General features: G+C 42.2%; 1 protein-coding gene across 1 annotated transcript in view; it reads right to left on the bottom strand.

Annotated features, from left to right (window-relative positions):
- Positions 1 to 2286: 2286 nt before the first annotated feature.
- PEX14 (peroxisomal biogenesis factor 14) overlaps positions 2287 to 18613 on the bottom strand; it is an 80167-nt gene continuing 63840 nt past the window's right edge. Inside the window, exons 6-10 of the mRNA XM_075721729.1 lie at positions 12516 to 12601; positions 9879 to 9981; positions 8513 to 8610; positions 5193 to 5284; positions 2287 to 2958 (exon numbers count right to left, since the gene is read on the bottom strand). Of these exons, the coding sequence (XP_075577844.1) occupies positions 2493 to 2958; positions 5193 to 5284; positions 8513 to 8610; positions 9879 to 9981; positions 12516 to 12601 (845 nt within the window). The 3' untranslated portion in view covers positions 2287 to 2492. The remainder of the gene's footprint in view (positions 2959 to 5192; positions 5285 to 8512; positions 8611 to 9878; positions 9982 to 12515; positions 12602 to 18613) is intronic.

The following is an 18613-nucleotide window of genomic DNA, read 5'->3' on the forward strand; positions in this document are numbered from 1 at the left end:
CCTCGTAAGTCACTCTGCGAGGCACATACCTCAGCAACATATTTTCCACATTTCACCAACTGCTGTTGTCCAGGCACTTTCTATTTTCAAAACCTTCTATGTATATAAAATGTACACAGGCAGGACAATACTTTTTCATCACATCCCTGCGTTCAGTCGTGTTTTCTTTTCACAAGGATTCTTGGCTTGGAGAAATGAAAAGTGCCATCTCTTAAGAAAAGCTTTTCCTTTTAAACACTTTCAAATTTGCCCTGTTTCAGCTAAACGTGACGTTCTTTGTGAACGTTAAACAGTGGAGAGAGAGACTGAGAGGGAGAGGGGGGGAGAGAGAGAGACACACACACACACTCACTCACTCCTGGGGAAGATATTCATCCATTTAAGGAATGAGAAATCATCACATTCAGCAGCAGGTCTAAATACAGTAATATGAAGGTCCCTTTCGCTCCCCCTGAGCAGGAAAATGTCACTGTGTACCAGACACCCAAATACTCAGGAATCAAGTAAATCCCTCATTTTTAAGAAGGAAGCCAAATACTTCTGTTGAACTTCCCAAAGATGGGACTGCAGTAGCTACGAATTACTTGCTGTACGCCATTTCTTTCAATGGCTTCTGTACTGACATGGCAGGGTTAGACCAGTCATGGGATACGGCACAGCATTCCCTGCTGGCAGATAAGCCTAAGGGGCCGTGGGATATCTCGCACGCTCCCTTCAGCACCTCCTGCTGCCGGGGGTGGAAAGGAGCGGGACGCTGCGTTCTGCACCCTGCAGAGCCTCCTGCTGGGAGGCAAGGAGCGGGAATAGCTGCATTTTACTCGCTGGATGATACATCTGTCTCACCCTCCGCAACATCGGAGGCAACCCTGCATTACAGTGTTGTTGGAGCTATTTATATGGTACCTTATATTGCACTTACACCATTCTCTACACTGCCTCCTGCTGACAGAACCTAGTATTGGAGCAGTCAGAAAATCAACCATAAGTGTCCTTCAAAAAACATTTTAAAGGCCTGAATTTCTGTAATAGGCCCTTTTCCCTCCCTTTACCACCCTGCATGCATATTTCTCCCCAAAATAAGAGCCACAGTAATCCAGTAACAGCCTGGTGTTAAATAGTGGTAACTCATATTTATTACAATTATATACAATCGTATTTTATATTTGAAATCTATACATGATCACACAGACGAGCACACTTGCTTGGTGAGGACAGTGAGACTCAGTTGTTACAAGAATTGCTCTGCTAAGAGGCTCTGATGCAGTGGATAAATATAATTGGACACCACCATTTTACCAGCTGAGAACACGATGCTGCTTATGAGAGCTTTCAAAATTCACTGTTTGAATTTGTATATAAGACCAATGGGGCAAAAAAAAGGCTGGACTGGGCAAGAAGGGCCAGTGGTGTACCTCAGAGCTGGAACTGTTCTCTCTTCTGTAAAGACTGCTTTGCTGAAGCAGGTGCCTGTCACTGGGTAGGTACAGGTCTCAGCTGATCATTTAAGATGGGTTTTCTCCTCATTTAGGAAGAAAAATGGGCTAAGAACCATTGCAAAGATTCAGAATTAACCATTTCAGCATCTGATATCACCTCATTCATTCGTTCATTCAGGGCAGCTATAAATAAAATGTAAGATGTCAAAAACTGATGTGAGCTCCTCGTCTTTGGAGGAGGAAGGGTAACAATTGGGATGAGTGGGGTCAACTTCTTTTAAAGCCTTCTTTTACTGGGGAGCAATCAGTAACAAAGCCACCTGTTCGCATGGATTTTACTGTGGCCATGAAACCTGGACTCGGTCCCTAGCAAGAGGCCACGCTGATGAGTGTAAGCATGTGGGGCAGAAATAGCGTTCTTTGGACCCCACAGAAATTTAGTGGTTTTAGATGCTAGGTAGTTTCAGGAATTTGAGGCTTGACATAAGGCTTGGAAGAGCCAAGACTGAGATCTGGTGAGGAATTCAGGGTTAAAACATTCTTTTTTTGGCAACAGAATATCAAGTAGTTTGAGAAATAAAACAGCGGGTTATTTTGGGAAACAGAGAACTGGTTTGGGCCTTATGTGGGGATGGATTAAAGGCTTGTGAAATCAAAGAGCTCAGGACAGATTGGTTTCTGAAATCGGAGAGAAGGATTCTAGGATGCAGCAAGGAGGCTGACTGTTTCAGGAGAGATGGTGTTTTTTTAAGAGGACTTATTCAGTAGCTGTGGTGCATGGTAAGGCGATTGGTCTTCCAGCCTAGGCAGTGACCCCAGCTCATGGGGAGAAGGTGGGCCTGGGAGGGGAGAAGAAGCCACTGCAACACTGCAAAGCCCTGTGGTGAAACAGGGCCCACCTTGTTCACTGGGCAATCATGACCCTACTCAAGGTCAATCATGGGAGAATCACTGGAGGGGATGGTGGCACTTCTCTCCACAAAATGGGAGAGACACCGGGGGCAGTGCAGGAGACTAGGGAAGATGTACAGCAGCAGCAGCAGAAGCCAGGGTGCCTTAGTCAATCTCATTCTCATTGCTGGCCCCCTCCGGTCTTCGTAGCTTTTCCACTTGCTCATTAATCTGACCATCCCCTCCTCGCCGGTCCTCAGTCTGGACACCCAGACATTCCTCCTCATCCACATGGCTAACATCATCATCCTCATCGTCCTCTTCCTCCTCTTCATTCCTTTTGTTTTCCCTTTTCTCCTCCTCACCCTGCACCTCCATCCGCACTTGGCTCTTGACGTCAATCACTGCCTTGTTGCCCTCCTCTGTGCTCAGCAGATGGCAGCTGACCTTCGAACCCTCAGGGCTGTGGTTCTCCTTGACCGGTGACGAGGTGGTAGACTCGTTGCTGACAGGTGAGATGTCACTGCTGCTATTATGGTTGGCAACAACAGGGTTGGAGGGTGAGCTTGGCTTCACTGGTATCTGCCATGATGGGATCTTAGGAGCCGAAGGGGAGGGAGGGAACTGCCTCCTTGGGGGAGGGGAAGAGGGGAAGAAAAGGAGAGAAAGGGGCTTTTATTAAAAACACTGAGGTGTTATCATTAGAGAGAATGGTATTTGCACTGGGGAAGTCATGTAAAGCAGGACTGAAACTGCAAGTCTCCTTTGTCATAAACGAACAAAACTAAGGCCACTTCACTTCTTCAGCCAGAATCTCAAAGTGCTTTACAAGCACCCAGTAATCGAGCCTGCACACAAGGAAAATATCACAGCTGGGCAATATGAAGTACTAAAACGATCTGGTTTGGCCAATTTCACAGAGTAAGCTAGCACTCAGGAATGCTGCCTGTGGAAAGACATGAGTGTCCCTTTATAACACAATCACTAATTAATTGGTAAAGAAAATTCCCACTGGAGCAAGAAGTCAGACACAGCAGGTCCTTGTGCCTGAGCCAAGGAGTTTCACCACCTGGCTCTCGCCTCCACTGTGATACACAGCTATTGCATGCTGGCTCATTACAATCCAGAGCCTATCTCCTAGTCCCAGCATGCACTTTACATGTTTGGGCCAGGTCCTGGCTGCTGCAAACTGGTTCAGCTTCTCTGACTTGAATGGAGTCATTCTAGCTTGAACCAGCTGAGAAAGCTGTCTGTTCTGTCCTCGAGTCCTTTCCAGGTGGGCTTTAAGGCTTTGATAGTGGCAGGCTAATGCCCATCCCTAACAGGAGAATCCAAGTACCAAACAGGACAAACGTTAAGTGCAGTGGGGAGCACTGGTGCCCTCAGAAAGTCATCCATCATGAAGAGCAAAGCACAAAAGCATGTCTGATCTAGTACTCCCCATGCATCCTTGCTTAAGTATGTGAAAAGTGGGAGTACGAAGAGGTATCTGATCAAGCTCTGAAAAGGACACTGTATGGCAGAGAGTTCTCATGCCTCTCAGGTGAGCTGGCTAGTGCCACGGACAGGACTGAAAGCTGACTGCTCTCCTACAGTGAGCATTCAAACACGGCAGATTACATTTTCTTAGACTGAACTAGGAAGAGTAGTTGCTCTCACCTCCCTCTTCCTGCTGCCACCACCAGCCATCGAAGAACTCTGCTGATCTAACCTCCATCTCCTGTGAGTGCAATAAGCTAATGTCTCCATTATTCAACCAGTATCATAAATGCAATCAACAAATTCAGTCTGGAGACCTTCTTGGCTCCGGTTTCACTGCTGCCTCCTCACTGCAGAAACATTTGCCTTTGTTAAAAAACAACCCCCCAAAAGTTTTCTTTTTTCCAGAAAGCACTTATCCCCCAGCTGCAACTTCCCCATTGCTAGAGAGGTGTCATTAACTAATGCTTTCTCCCCAGCAGTGATGCTAGTATGACCCAACTTAACAGAAAGTAACTTAATACGTGTCCTCAATCCTCCAAAGCTTTCTACTGTGACTCCTGGGAGGAATGGGAGGTGTAGCAAGAATTTAAAAGGATATTAAAACCAACACACTTTTCAGACTTCTGGAAGGCCCACTTGCTGAGATCCAGAACATGCCTAGTCCAATCTTAGACTGATCTTTGAAGTCCATCTCTTAGGGAACAGATGACTTGAGAAGACTTAGTTACATGTCAAAGGGGGCAAGGGAGTCATATCAGAGTGAAAGGATCAATAGCTGAAAAGCTAGATAAACTCTGAAGTAATGTACTTGGAAAAAAATAATTTCTTCAAGAACTGAGATCTGGTCCCTGTTCTTATGACAGTCCCACAGGCTGGGATTTATATTCAGACATCTACTACATTACAAGATGTCTATATCTGAGCTAGCTAATTGAGAGAAACAGGCTCTGCTGAAGTGCAGTTCTTTTCATCCTGGTTATGCCCTAACCATGAACAGGTCAGCTGAACTGTATCCAGAAGTGACTCTCTGTAACAGAATGCAGGTGCAGATGCAGTCAATACCTCAGACTAGGTGAGAGGCATCCTGACTGTGGTGAATGGCAGAGAATTCCTCTACCATAAACAAAAAGGAAAAATCTTATTAATTACTCAAAGCACTCTGTGATTACTCAAAGCGCTCTGTGATCTAAGGCAAGTTTGAAAAGCATTTTGAGACCTGCAAATAGAAAGTGATAGTGGAGTGCAAAGTGGTATTATTAAAATAGCAATAACAGGATACAGAGCTAGTTCCTGTTGGAAATGCCTTTCTTCTCCATGATTGAGAGAATCCCAGAAAGCAACCCTTTGCCCACACAATAATCTCCTCCCATATTCCATCCATACCGGTTCAGGAGAAGTCCTTTTAACGAGTAGATCTCAGATTTCAATTCATTAATATTCTGCGACTCCAGAATCCAGTTGGTGGAAGTTGTGGCCTAGAACATGAAAAAGAAGACATAAAGATCAAAGTATGAACTGGGAGATAGTTCACAAATGTCACTTTTTTCTATGTTATCCTTCCTCTCCTCCCATCTGGGGATCTTGAGCCCTGGGGATAACATACATAAGCTCTATCATTTAAAATCTCTCAGATCTGAGCAAAACAACTTCCACAATAAAGAAGGACCTGAATGGGTCCCCACAATGATCAGAAATAATAATTGTCTCAAGATGCTAAGACTATTCAAATATTTGCTTTCCGTTTGGGGGACTAATTAATCTTGTCTCCAACATACCATGCACAACCATTGCTGAAGCATCTCGTTTCTTTTTTGATTAGAAGGGGGCCAGTACTTGTGAGAATTCAGACAAAGCTAGGTCTACATAGGATGTTTTCCACCAACGTGTCAGACAGAGAACAATACACAAACAGGTAAACTAAATCATTGACACTAACCTAACAAATGATTTCTAGAGAACAGCTATGACTAGGATCCTGAAAGGCAGTGGGAGTTGCGCTGAATCAGGTCCTTTACTCTTTCCTGTGACTGCACTTAGCTGACGCAACAGACTCAAATATTATATATTAACAACTCTTTTAAAACCATTTGTTCATTTCTCCTAAATCATGAAATAAAGAATCGATTATCTGCACTCTGTGGTGTTGAGAGGTGGGCTGATAAATCGATGCTTGAAAGTTGCAAAATTTTCCCTACTAGATCTGAAGAATTAGAGCTATGCTTGAGTTACCAGATTGTATCTCCAGGAAGCAGCTGGACTAGGCACCGTCTCTTGGATATTTCAAGGCACCGAATGCAATTTGGTGGGGAAAAACGATAAGTAACTCATGGAAGCCTGGTACAGCTGCTGTCAGCACTGCATCAGAATTGCTATGGGATATCAGGCAGAAATTAGAGTAAGGTGACAACTGAGGAGAACACGCTGCAGATAATGCCTTTGGCAATCTTTCTTTTAATTCTTTTGGGAACTTGAGAAATGGGAGGAACATTCTGAAAGACAGAGCATGGCCTATGGTTACCCCATCCTATCACTCTAGCAACTCCTGTAGCAATGGGCTAGATCTGGGACCAAAGAACACTCATGTCTAGTACTTCCCATAGTAATTTCTGCTAAAAGCCATTAGGAATGAACCTACTTGTGAGCATCACTCCAGAGATACTCCTAAGAAATCCCCTGACAAAGGAAGCCAGGACTGGAATAACACAAAACTCCTCCTCAGCAGTTCCTACTGGATGTAGCCAGAACTTATTCTTTAAACAGACTTCAGCTAGTGCTGAGTAACCCTGAACACCTTCACAGCCAGCACTGCTCACAGTGACTTCTGGGCTGTGAACCCAGTGAGCTGGGAGAGGCTCAGTCTGTAGTAGCTGTGATATACACAGATGCATTCCCTTGGGATTCACACTCCCAGCCCTCAGACAGCAAGAATCCAGGAGCCACTGTTCTGGCTTTCCAAAACCTTGAAAGCTACAGCAGCACATTAACAAGGGAGTGATTTCCACTCACTGGCCTGCAAAGGACTCAAATTTCCAAAACACATATGGTGCCAGATGCCTAGGATTTAGAAATAAAATCTGACATCTGGGGCTTTTTAGCCAGTCTCTTTAAAAAACAGTTGTAGAAAATTCAAGCCTTGAATTTTTATGTACGTTTTTTAATTACTTAAAGTCCCTCTTTTTAATTTTTTACAGCATGCCAGTAGGAGTTTGAAAAGCAGATATAAAAACTTACATTACAGCTGAGAAAACACAGCTTTTATTCTTTGGTTTGTGGGGTTGCCCAAGTTTTTCTTTGTACACATGAGGTTTAGATATCATAACAATGTGTGCTACCATTTCAGTGCAGGGGGTAGAGAGGGGGGAGGAAAAATTTCTTCAAGACTCTCTAAACCACCAAGACTCTTATGCCCTTTTTCCTTCTTAAAGCTCAACATGTGGTCTTAATCTTAACACTTAAGACCTGAAAACAGTTTTCCAATTTCCGGACTGGCTCCAGGCCACTGACAGGCCACAGTTCCCAAGGAAAACTGAAGTAGAGTGTTGTGACCATAAACTGTCTTTCATGGTTGGGTTTACAGCTGTGCCACTGAGGAATTCCTACTGTACAGCGTGCACACCACATACTCAGCTGTGGCCCACCAGTTACACACCATCAAAGGGTTTGTACGAGATTAAAGTATAGGTAAGGGGAGAAGACAACTGTTCATGCTATAGGTAAAAGACTGTAAGCATTGTCTAAGGGATTTCACAGTAAAAAGAAAAATCTCTCCCTCTACAGAGAATACTGCAAGATGACTGGGCTCTGGGCCCTGAATAATCACAAGTTTGTGAGTGAAAAGAAGACTTCATCTCTATGTGACTGGTTCAAATCCATCCCACCTCACATGTAACCAACACTTACGGGCTGATGGAAAGCTTAGGCCAACGGCTGCAAAGTACTTTGGAGACGAAAAGCACTAATTCTCATTGCCAGAAAGAAAATCAATTTTGGTTAAAAGTGGTTACTTGTAGTTACACATGTAACAACACAAACTAGTCAGAACTGATGGTTTTATTGCCAGGGTCAAGTCAGGAGTCAAGGGGAATGGGCCACTGTGCATCACTAATGTGGCTGCGATGGGGCCACCTGTTACACTGAGATGACCAAAATCATTGAAATAAGAAACCAAATAGTAAGCATGTTCGGCCATTACCTGGCCTGGATCTGAACAAGTGACTTAAATACAGTACTTCAAGTGTGTGCTTGGCTGACCAGGATTAAGTTACTGTTTTGACAATGTACAAGGCTACAGGAGAAATATAAACATGTAAAATTACATATTACACACAAATAAAGCCTCTGCACAACTGGCCTTGACCTCTTTTGGTCAGTGGACTAACAGCACAATTATTTCATCTCAAATGCAATGCAGACACAGAGCTGAGAACAGGTCTGAGGCCTCACACACACAGGCTGCATAAAGAGCTATATAGCAAAGCCCTCTCAGAAGTTAGATATATTTCACTGAGCACCCAGTTAATATCCAGTGCTTTCAACAGACTGCCTATGGAGAAGTCAGATGCAGAGAAACTGGCTGGGGATATGACAGAGCTGAAGGCTGGATTGTGAACCTAATAAGGTGCTTTCCATGTGCCCACAAAAGAAGCCATGCCTGTTCCAAAGAAGATGGTGATGTTCTAAAGTGAAGAGTTAGAAGTGGGTACCTTAGAAGCAGCCAGTTCTTGGGTGAGCTCCTGGATTTTCTGTTGTTGCTGGATTAGCAGTTCCTGGACAGCTGCTAAAGTTGTCTGTAACTGAGTCACTGTGAGGGGAAAAAGCAGGAGAGTGTTAAACTGAGATACATGCACATATACGCACTTGCACACGTCCTTCCTGCTGTCTAGCTACAAAGATGCCTCTATTCCTACTACATTTAATTTATCTACGCCCGCCTGCTCACTTTAATCCATATGATTTATCTGCACTACGGGTAATCTACCTGCACTGCATCTAACCTCCAGTATTTCTAGTTTATCTTTCCATTGTATAGATGTCTATAGCCCACAGTATATCCGTCCAAAACCTCTCCCTTCTAATTATATTGGTTTATGATTTGTACATCTCCCTGAACTTATACAATGTTTGTATCATTTATCTATCTTGGGCCTCACACAGGCAAACACTGGGGCTAGCTCCAATCTGGGAAGAGACTGGTCTCAGGATTGACCTTAGGGTATCATGAGAAATGAACGATGCTTTCCTTCTCACCCTCCACTAAAAAGTGTCATTAGCATCCTCCCACTCTCAACCCAACAGCTCCTTCAACCCCAGCGTCTTTAACAAACTTACCACTGAAAATCATGCTTTTTTCCATCCCACCAACTGAATATACTTTGTGCTTTTCGCCTTTTGTTTCAGGAGAACACCCTGTATTCCCCTCCTACACCCCACCAAACACTAAAGAACTGCTGGACTCCAATTGCTGCTGTAGGAGAACTTTTTCTACTTTCGTACTTTATCCCAAGCTTCCAGGCAGTAAACAAGCCGATAAAATAAAATAAAATTAAAAAATCTATTGGTGTGACAGGTAACAGCTAATCCAGACCATCATTAGGGCATTGGGTAATGAACAGACACCCTATAGAGTCAATAACAGAGAAGGTGGCTAAGGTCAGGGAGGCACAGTAATTACAGACTCTCCTGACCCTTCCTCGGATTTTCAGATGGAAGGTGGGGGGAAACCACCAAAAAAAAGCCCCTGAAAACATCAGAGAAGCAGAAATTAAAAATGAACTTTACAGCCCTCCGAAAGGCTGTCATTTTATTCCCCTTATTAATATTCTGAGGTTGGGAGCCTTTCCGTAAAAACATAATTAATTGAGGCCGCGCCGACAGTAAACAAGCAATTTCAAATTAAACCGAAATGACGGCGGCTTCATTTGCAAATGTGAACAGATTCTCAGAGCAGATAAATGAAGTCACCACATAAAGTGGAGATGGAGGGAAAGAAAAGGGTGGGAGTCTTGGCAGAATGGAGGATACAGGGAGAAAGGCTTTGAGGGGTGAATTGATGGAGTCATTAATCTTTACCTGTCTGTGTCACACTGCCACTCATCTCAGAAATGTTTGACTCAATCCTCTGAAGTTGTTTCCTGTCTTCTTTGCCTCCCATGATGAGAGGAAGCAGGTATTTCTGCATGGAGTACAGAAACTTTTTTAGGAAATAGGGATATGCAAAGTGGTCTTTCTAATCTACCTGAACCATCCTCAAAGCCCTCCACCCAAACCTCGGCCTTTATCACAGAGCCAGTGATCATTTATCCACACACCTGGCTGAGAAAAGAAATCCCCTCTACAGCTGGCGTTAAATGAAGTTGCAGAAGAGAAGATATGAGTTCTGTGGTTACATTTTTGGGGGTGCTAAAAACCAGTTCCTAACTCCATTTAAGGTTTCCTGGGACAGCTCTCAGTCCAGAGGAACATCCATCACATATAGAGTACAATTTCAGATCTTACGCTGTCGAATGTGAACACATTAATGTGTCGCAACATTTGAGCTACATCCACAAAGCAAGAAATGCAGAAGTGGGAAGAAGAGGAGAAAAGCTCAGGAAAGGCCAGACAAAGCACAAACCAGGCAATGAGAGGTATTATCTTTTGAACATTGGCAGGGGAAGGGTTACGAGTCACAGAGGAAAAGCAGAGATCTGGAGCACAGGGAAGAGAACGAAGGAACCAGGGCTAAAGGAAGTGAGAAACAAGCTAGTACAGGATGGGAGGCAGTTCAGGGACACTGTACACAGCCATGAAATCTACCTCGTTCTGCCCTTGCAGAGGATGGACTCGATCTAATAGGTCACAACTCTCCTCTAACTACCATGGATCCTTCTGCAGCACCGCTCCTATGAACTGAATATGCACTTTAACAAGGGCACGTCCAAGCACAACATGGCAGGTGAAAAAAATGCAGGAGAAGGATGCTCTAGGATGTGGAAACAGCCCTGATAGTGCCTATCAATTCTTTTTCACCCTGGCTTTTGATGCATTTGACCTATGAGAGTGGGTGACTATTGGGGCATACATGCAGGATGGTTTCTGAGACAGAGCTGATTATCCAAACTGACATGTGCGGGACAGCCTTCTTTTACATTTAATAGCACTGGTTTAAGATTTCAGTGTCGCTGTACACAGCTCTTACCCTCACAAAGCACATGTACACATACATGTTTACACTCAGACATTCTGAAAAGCAAATAGCTTTTGATGACTCATCAACAGTTCTCTCTTAATCTTCACAGAACACACATGGACAACTATGTTTTATCCTAGCATCCTATCTTTCATATAAAAATCACTATTTGCAAACTCCTTCAAAATCTCATGAAGGGCAGAGGGAATTTATCAATCTCCAAAGATTTCTTACTCCTATACAAGAATATGGGTCTCTGCTAGGAGGTTTGGATAGACAGCAGAGCAAGATCTGTAAACAAAGAATACAGCAGTAGGATATATTAACAGCATCAGTGACATTATGCCAAAAAATTTATGTAAATCATCAATATGTGTTAGATATGTGTCATTGAGTAACAGCAATGTGTTCAGGTCTGCAAGGCCCAGCAGCTGTTGTCTTAACATCTCTTTGGACACTTATCGCCCCCCCATTCTTTGCAAGAATGAAAAGATCAGTAAGGTTGGCATCACTACTTTAATATAAAAACATAGGGACAACATATCTCAATAAAAAGCCATTCTCTTAAATCATGTAACTTTACTTGCATAGATGGAACATCTTGCTTAATCTGTCTTCTCTCTCTTAGCCTGAGACCCAGAAAATTAATGATAGGACACAGTAAGAAAAGTAGTTTTAAACTAGGCAGTCAACACTTTTATTTGTTAGATAGATTTTACTAAACAAGGCAATAATAGTTAATTAAAGAACAAACAAACACGAAAACCATCAACCTCTCATTAAGTCTTCATCTCTTCCCCTTTTTCAAAAATAAAACACAACTTCTACTGGACCCAAGCTCTTTACACTCTGCTGTGTTGACCTGAACCACTTATGCCTTTCTATGCAGCCACAGAATATGATTGTTTACCAAAGACATTGACTAATGTCACTTACCACATTGCTGGAAAGCAAATCCAGAGTGAAAGAATACGTTCAGTTGGAGAAACGTTGCATAAGAAATAAGGGGTTGCTGTCTCTATAATACACAAGCAGACGCACGCTTGCTCTACCTTGTTCTAAGCACACTGGAGTAGAACTACAGGATGTATGGCAGGCCTGGAAATTAGCATCATCTTTTCCATTTTCTGATCGCTCAAAGAAGATTCTTTCCTACCCATGGTGCAGGATGACCAGCGGACAAATCATTAGACTGGGGCTATGACAGTAATGTCTGCTGGCCAATGCTGGGAAAATCCCTTTGCTGAACTGCGTGTGTCCAGTTTACCCAACTTAAAAAATTCCAAAATATATATATACACGATGAAAATGACCTTGTTCGTAGCAGTTTGAGATCCACTGCTAAAAACTAGTTTTGTTTGCTTGCCACTTTTTGACTCTGTATTTTCAAGTGTCTACATTTCTCAAATATACCAACGGCAGCGCCAGTAAGAACACAGATGCTTCACCAACTTGGAACCAACATGACCATTTGGACACAAGCAGCATAGCATAATTCTCTCAGAGTACAGTGTTAAGAGTAGTGAGGGAGATATTACCTTGTAGAGCTGGTGGAATCCAAAGGCAATTCCTGCCATTATGATAGCCAAAGCCCCATAATCTCGCCATCTGGAGCCAGGTGGACCTAAAGGCCAAAATCAAGAAATAATCATAGTCAGAACTAACTACAGGTCACAACATTTTCATACCCCCATTTTATCAGAGAAAAGAGCAATGAATAATGCCAGTTCTGCTGTTTCTTAGCAGGCATAGATTTACTGAGCAGGGGGCATTCAGATGCTGGTAGTCCCTCAGGTACAGTGTGCAGGCTTCTGGCCCTACGACATTGAAACATCTGTCCAGACCTCTAACATTGACACTGGCCTTGCGCAAGGTGTCAAAGGGAGACAAATCACAGCAGCAATTAAAATAGTTCCATCAAGCTGGTTTTCCCTACTGTTTCCTTGCAGAAGACACTCTGAACCCTACTGCACTTTCTCCAGATAACTGTCTGTGGTGTTAGCGCTAGCTGAGGTTAATTCATTACTTGAATACCAGTTGTTCTTCACTATCATAATTTTTGAAAATGGGGACAGAGCCAGAGACCCAGAAGATTGCAGAAAAAAAGAAAGAAGGAAGTGCTTTGAGAAAGTAGAGAAATCAGGGCAATAAATGGGTTTATGAACACTGTGTCAGCAATTACGGACCATTGCAATAAGGAGGGATACAGTGTCTTTCAAGCCTGAATTATGAATAGGGACCAAAGCACACATAAATGGCAGAGAGAAAATATGCAATTAAATATCTCAGAGAGAGGTAAAGTAGTAGATAAAAGCTTGAGATATTTAACACACAATTCTGCACAGGGGCTTAGAGACTCCACAGAGCAAAGCAAAGATATGGTATGCTCTGCTCCTTCAAGCAGAATCACAAGATATCTGTAGTCTTCCACCAGCTTTATCCATTCACCACCCTTGCAGGTCCCTTAACAAATCTTGTACTGCCCCTGGTTTTCTTTAATAATAAAGAGGATGCAGAATGATCTTTCCTAAAGTTCAGTGGCAGGATGTGGGCAGAACTGATGAGGTGGAGGCCGGTGCACAGTCTCCAAACAGACAGATCCAAATCTGCATGTGACCTACAATGTCTCAGAAATGCATTCTGTTCTCCAAGGTTTCAATTTAGGCTTTCAAAGGGAGGCTTAACTGGCCGAAATGGCTGGAAGCTTGTCTGCTTTCTGCTTCACTCAACTATTGCCATTTTTCCTGTTGCTGAGATCTTCTACAGGCATTTCATTGCAAGAGTTACTCCTAATCCCAGCCGTCAGGCTCGACAGACAGGCACTGACTCTCAAACGCTGGCACTCATAGCTTCTTGCTGTGTTTTAGGACACAGCTCCTCAAATTATCCACTGGCTAGAAATCTGAACAAATTAAAGCAGCTCTGTCAGAATTGGTGAATAGTGTCACCAGCAGTATTTTGGGTTGCTGCAGTTGCAGTTTTGGAGCTTAGGCACATGATCAAATTATCATAACTTTTTAACTTAATGAGTTAACACACGTCAGCTAAGCTGCAGTAACTGGCTGTGTACATGTCAGGATTTAAAATGATCTCTGGCTAATCTTGCTGCAAACCTCAGTCATCCATCCCACTTTCCCCTCCTTACTCTGCTCCCACTGTCACTTCTGGTATCTGAAGTCTCCTGGTTGTCCAATGCTCTGCCCTGAACTTCTGACTAAAAATATCCTTCTATCCTGGAACGCAACTCGTTCCAGGCTGAACTGCCTATTGTAAAGGGTTAATTAATCTCAGAGGGTCTGTGGGTCCAACTGTGCCCTGTCCATGGCAGTCCTTGCCTGGCTGTCCCTAAGTACCTCGCAGCTGCGGTCACCTCTGAGTAGAAAGGAGAGCCACCTGTGGGACCCTGTCCGCTTCGCCCTTTCACCTCACTCATCTCTCCCTCCATTCCTGTAATGCTTCAGCTAAGAACATTTTATTGCCCCCTGGTTTTCATTATTAATGAAAAGGGACCAGAATGATCTTTCCTAAAGTTCAGAGAGTCTATAAAGACAAGAAGCTGAAATGCCATTTTACTCGTTTTAGAGATGTGTGAAATAATTCTGTCTTGTGGCAAAAAAAAGTGAGGGGGGTGGAGAGGAAAAGTGAGTGAGTGAGGGACGCAATAAAGGCTCTGCATTGACCACATCAACTTTACAATGTTATGAAGAATGTCACAGCTCTGCCTAAAATCCACATTCAATCTTCCTTTTTCTCTGCAATACTCTAAAACGTGGGGTAGAGAGAGGGTTAGAAGTTTCTCTGTTGTAACCTCAGTGCTCACACTGACTTCTCTGCATATCCTCAATTTACCCACTTGTAGAACTGGAATAAAATTCAGAGAAAAATGAAAAAGCACTAATAGCCCAGTTACTCTTCAGTTTAGGCACTGGGAAAGTAACAAACCATTCTACAATGGCAGGCAAATGGAAGGGACACGGACATTTTCTCCAGCTGCAAGTCTGTGTTTTCTGTAAGTGTATTTAATTTTCACAGCAGCAACTGTAAATTGCACTTCCAGAGTAAACCCTTACTATTTTTAAGATCCCTGTTCATCTCAGAATTAACTTTCCTGACATCAATTAATTAGGCCTTGTGCATCCAAGTCAAGTCAGCCTCACTAGTATCCACATTTAAAACTGTAGAAACTGAGGCTGGAAGAGGTGATTTTCTGAGAGCAAACACTGAACCCATGGAATGGAGTTCAGGAAAAAAAAATGGATTCTAGTTACCATTTTTAATTGTAAGAGAAAACAGTCTGTATTCTACAGCTCCCACACAAAAAGACACAGGGATGGGAGAAGAAGATCCAAGTGGCAAGAAAAACAGTCACTGGAGGTGACTTTTAAGCAGGTGTAAAATCTGCACAAAACCCCATAAATGAAGACCATAAATACCACGGGGAAGAACACGGACAATACCTGGATGATAAGCATGCAGCTTTGCACACCTAGCTCAGAAACTCCCCTAAGTTTGCTTGTAATTGTAGGGGTTAGAAAGGTAAAAAAAAAATATAAACCCAATTAATCATTTAAATATTTAAAGTCAGATTTTTGTCCTCACTGCTGGATTAGTATATTTCATAACGCCAACAGCAGACAGCCCTGGTTTTTTACTGGGGGTTCATTTTAGAGCATGTTTAAACTAGTCAGATTGAGTGATGCTTCCAGCAACTAATCGCATGTCAAATAAAAGATATTTTATGTAATAAATTACTGCTACAAGTAATTCAAATGTCATTTATCAGTTTTATTATCAGTCAGGCAAAGTCTTGTTTCTCTATATTAATCAAATTCAAGCTTTTTTTAACCTTTTTTTTTTCAAGCCGTTTTGACACCTCTTGGCAAAAGTACAAACTGGAGGGAAGCATTACTCCTCCAGAACAGGAGGAGAAATAGTAGAGATAGTATTGAGCTAAAATACAGTGTCTAGAAACTTAATTATTGTCCCTTCCTCCCAAAAGTTATTATTGTTTCTCTTAAACCAAACCCAGGAGGAGTTCAGCATACAAGAACTATGCTGCTCTGAAGGCTTACAAATATGCTTCTTTCTCGTTAACTCTTAAAGAAAGTACTTACAGAGCTAACACCTATTTCCAACAAAACATTAGAACATTAAGTAATACCTACACTAGCAGTTCAATTTGTACAAAAGGAAGTATTTAAGTGGCATGAATTATTTCCTGCAACTTTAAAAATTAGAACAGATTGAGTTGACAACAGCAGGAGATCAAGCAAGTGAAATCAAAAGGCGTGCATAGGATTTATTGCTCTGACTCGCAAGAGTGGACACCTGATGCTGGAGTTGCTGTCAAGATCACCAACTCGGCTGTCAGTGCTCTGAATGAACTCTTGAGATGGCTCTGGAGCCATCCTGAACTTCTGTACTCATAACCCACAGTTTTAACATAATTTTTAAACATGAAGCAGCAACACCTTGTGTGGAGGGGGGACAGAGAGAAATTAGGTTTCTTAAGACACTAGCCACTGCTTTTCAGCACGGTACCCTCCCCAGCTGTTTCTCCTTTTTGCTCTGTGGGCGGTAATTCTGTCTCTCTAGTTTTGTGATTTTGTGTAGAGGTGTCCAAACTACTAAAAAAAAACCCCAAACCTTAAAAAGAACCAAAAATATCAAACACAAAGTGGTTCACAGTCTTCAAGAGCTAAACTCCATCAGATCAGAAGCTACTTCACAAGAAACTCAGATATCTTCTTTGGGGAAGGCAAATATAGCTCATAATCTTTTTCAGTATAAGCTCTTCCAATATAAGTTGTTCCCATCAACAAGTCACCTTCTAGATTCAGCAGTCTACCTATCTTATTAGTCCTTTAGATACACTTTTGAACTTCAAACCTTGAAGCATTCCAACACTCATGTCACGAATACCCTGTAAGAAGATAAGCATAACAGATAGAAAAAGTAGTATCTATCTTTCTTTGTACATGACAACCCCTGACAAATCTGTGAAAGATAAATTGGCTTAGTAAACTATCACAGAAACAACTGTCCTGGAGCAGATTTGGACCAATTCAGAAATATTCATTACAGAATTAGCATTCAACTGATGAAATAACCTACAGCAAACAAGGCGCCTTGAAAGAGCACTGAGCCACTGCACCGTCTCATCCATCAGCATTAAAGAAATTCACATATTCTTTTTGCAGTTCTGATACCATGGAAAGCACTTAACAGGAGGACACAAAGATGGATCCACCATTAACACCACCAGTACTACACCAGTCAAGGACTAGAATGGGGCACAGATGACACCTCATCAAAACAAATATTTTGGTCAAATGAATACCACATATATTTAGGTATTTATTCTTTTTATACATCCATTTAAAGGTTAAGCTTAAATAGACGGTCTACAAAGAATGGCTAGAGAGGGGAGGAACAATACCTAATGAATCTGTTGTCACCATTTCCCCGATTTTGGGGGGTGCTAAAAAAGACTGGCTCACAGGCAAAAGCTTTTGGTTCAAATTATTTAAAAAGGACCTATCAGATCATAAAGCTAGAGCACCAGTTTACAATTACAACCCCTACAAAAGCTTTACTTTGGTGGTATTTTTATTCACCTTTGCTTTCTGAGTATTACAGAATGATACTTTCAGACTTCTCTTTGGAGCTGTTACTGGGAACATTCTGATGCTTAAATATTAGGTAAGATTCTTACCTAGGAAGAAGAAATTGGGAGCTGGTGCTTTGAGGAAAGTCAAAATAGTAAAAGGAAAAAAAACAAACAGTGATAAAGCTGCAAGGGTTAATAATGATGGCAGTGTTTTCCAGTTTGAATTGCATACTTCTTTCCTGCCCTACTCATATTAGTGGAACAGTATAAAATCAGGGCAGATTAACTCTTCCAATATTGGGTTGTGATACGAGTTAGCTGAATGAGCAACAGATAGCACTAAGAGGGATCTGGCACTGTTTCTTCAGCAAGAGAGCAGATTTTGCTTTCCTGGCATTTTCTGTGGACTACCGCAGACAGGTATTAGCCCAGGAGGCAGAATTCAGTTCTGGAGTTCACCAGCACACCCAGTACAACAGTCAGAAATATTCCAGTTCTGAGCCCAGATCCATCACAAATGCTTTTCTTCCCAGACTATACCAAACCAGAGTATTTAAAAACTCAGAAAGCAAGTCTAATATTGTCTCCAGCAATAGCAGAACTATGCCATAAACTAATAAACACAGCCCTAAGTGGACTGTTACATGATCAGTCTATATCTGACCTAGAACTGTTTAGGAGAAGCATCAAAATCCTATTCTTAATACTTGGCAGGTAAGTGAAGTGCTTTTCAAACTGCCAGACACACATGTGAGCTGAACAGCTTCTTTTGATGGATTTTTAATGGTGTGTACTTTGGTTTTTATTGTTTGGAGCTTAGATACTTTTTTGCGAGGTTTGTTTTAAAATGCAAATATATATGTAAATTTTGAGTCTACACAGATTATGTTGGGACTTTAAAAATTCTTTGAGAGTGTATTTTGTACACAAAATCATACAATCATATCCACGCAGTCTACACAGAATTTCTGCTGTCACCCCTCAGATTATTTAAGTTGGAAGATAGAAAGCTTGTTAAAATTCAGG

Source organism: Pelecanus crispus, chromosome 15, assembly GCF_030463565.1.
Source record: "Pelecanus crispus isolate bPelCri1 chromosome 15, bPelCri1.pri, whole genome shotgun sequence".
NCBI classification, from domain to species: domain Eukaryota; kingdom Metazoa; phylum Chordata; class Aves; order Pelecaniformes; family Pelecanidae; genus Pelecanus; species Pelecanus crispus.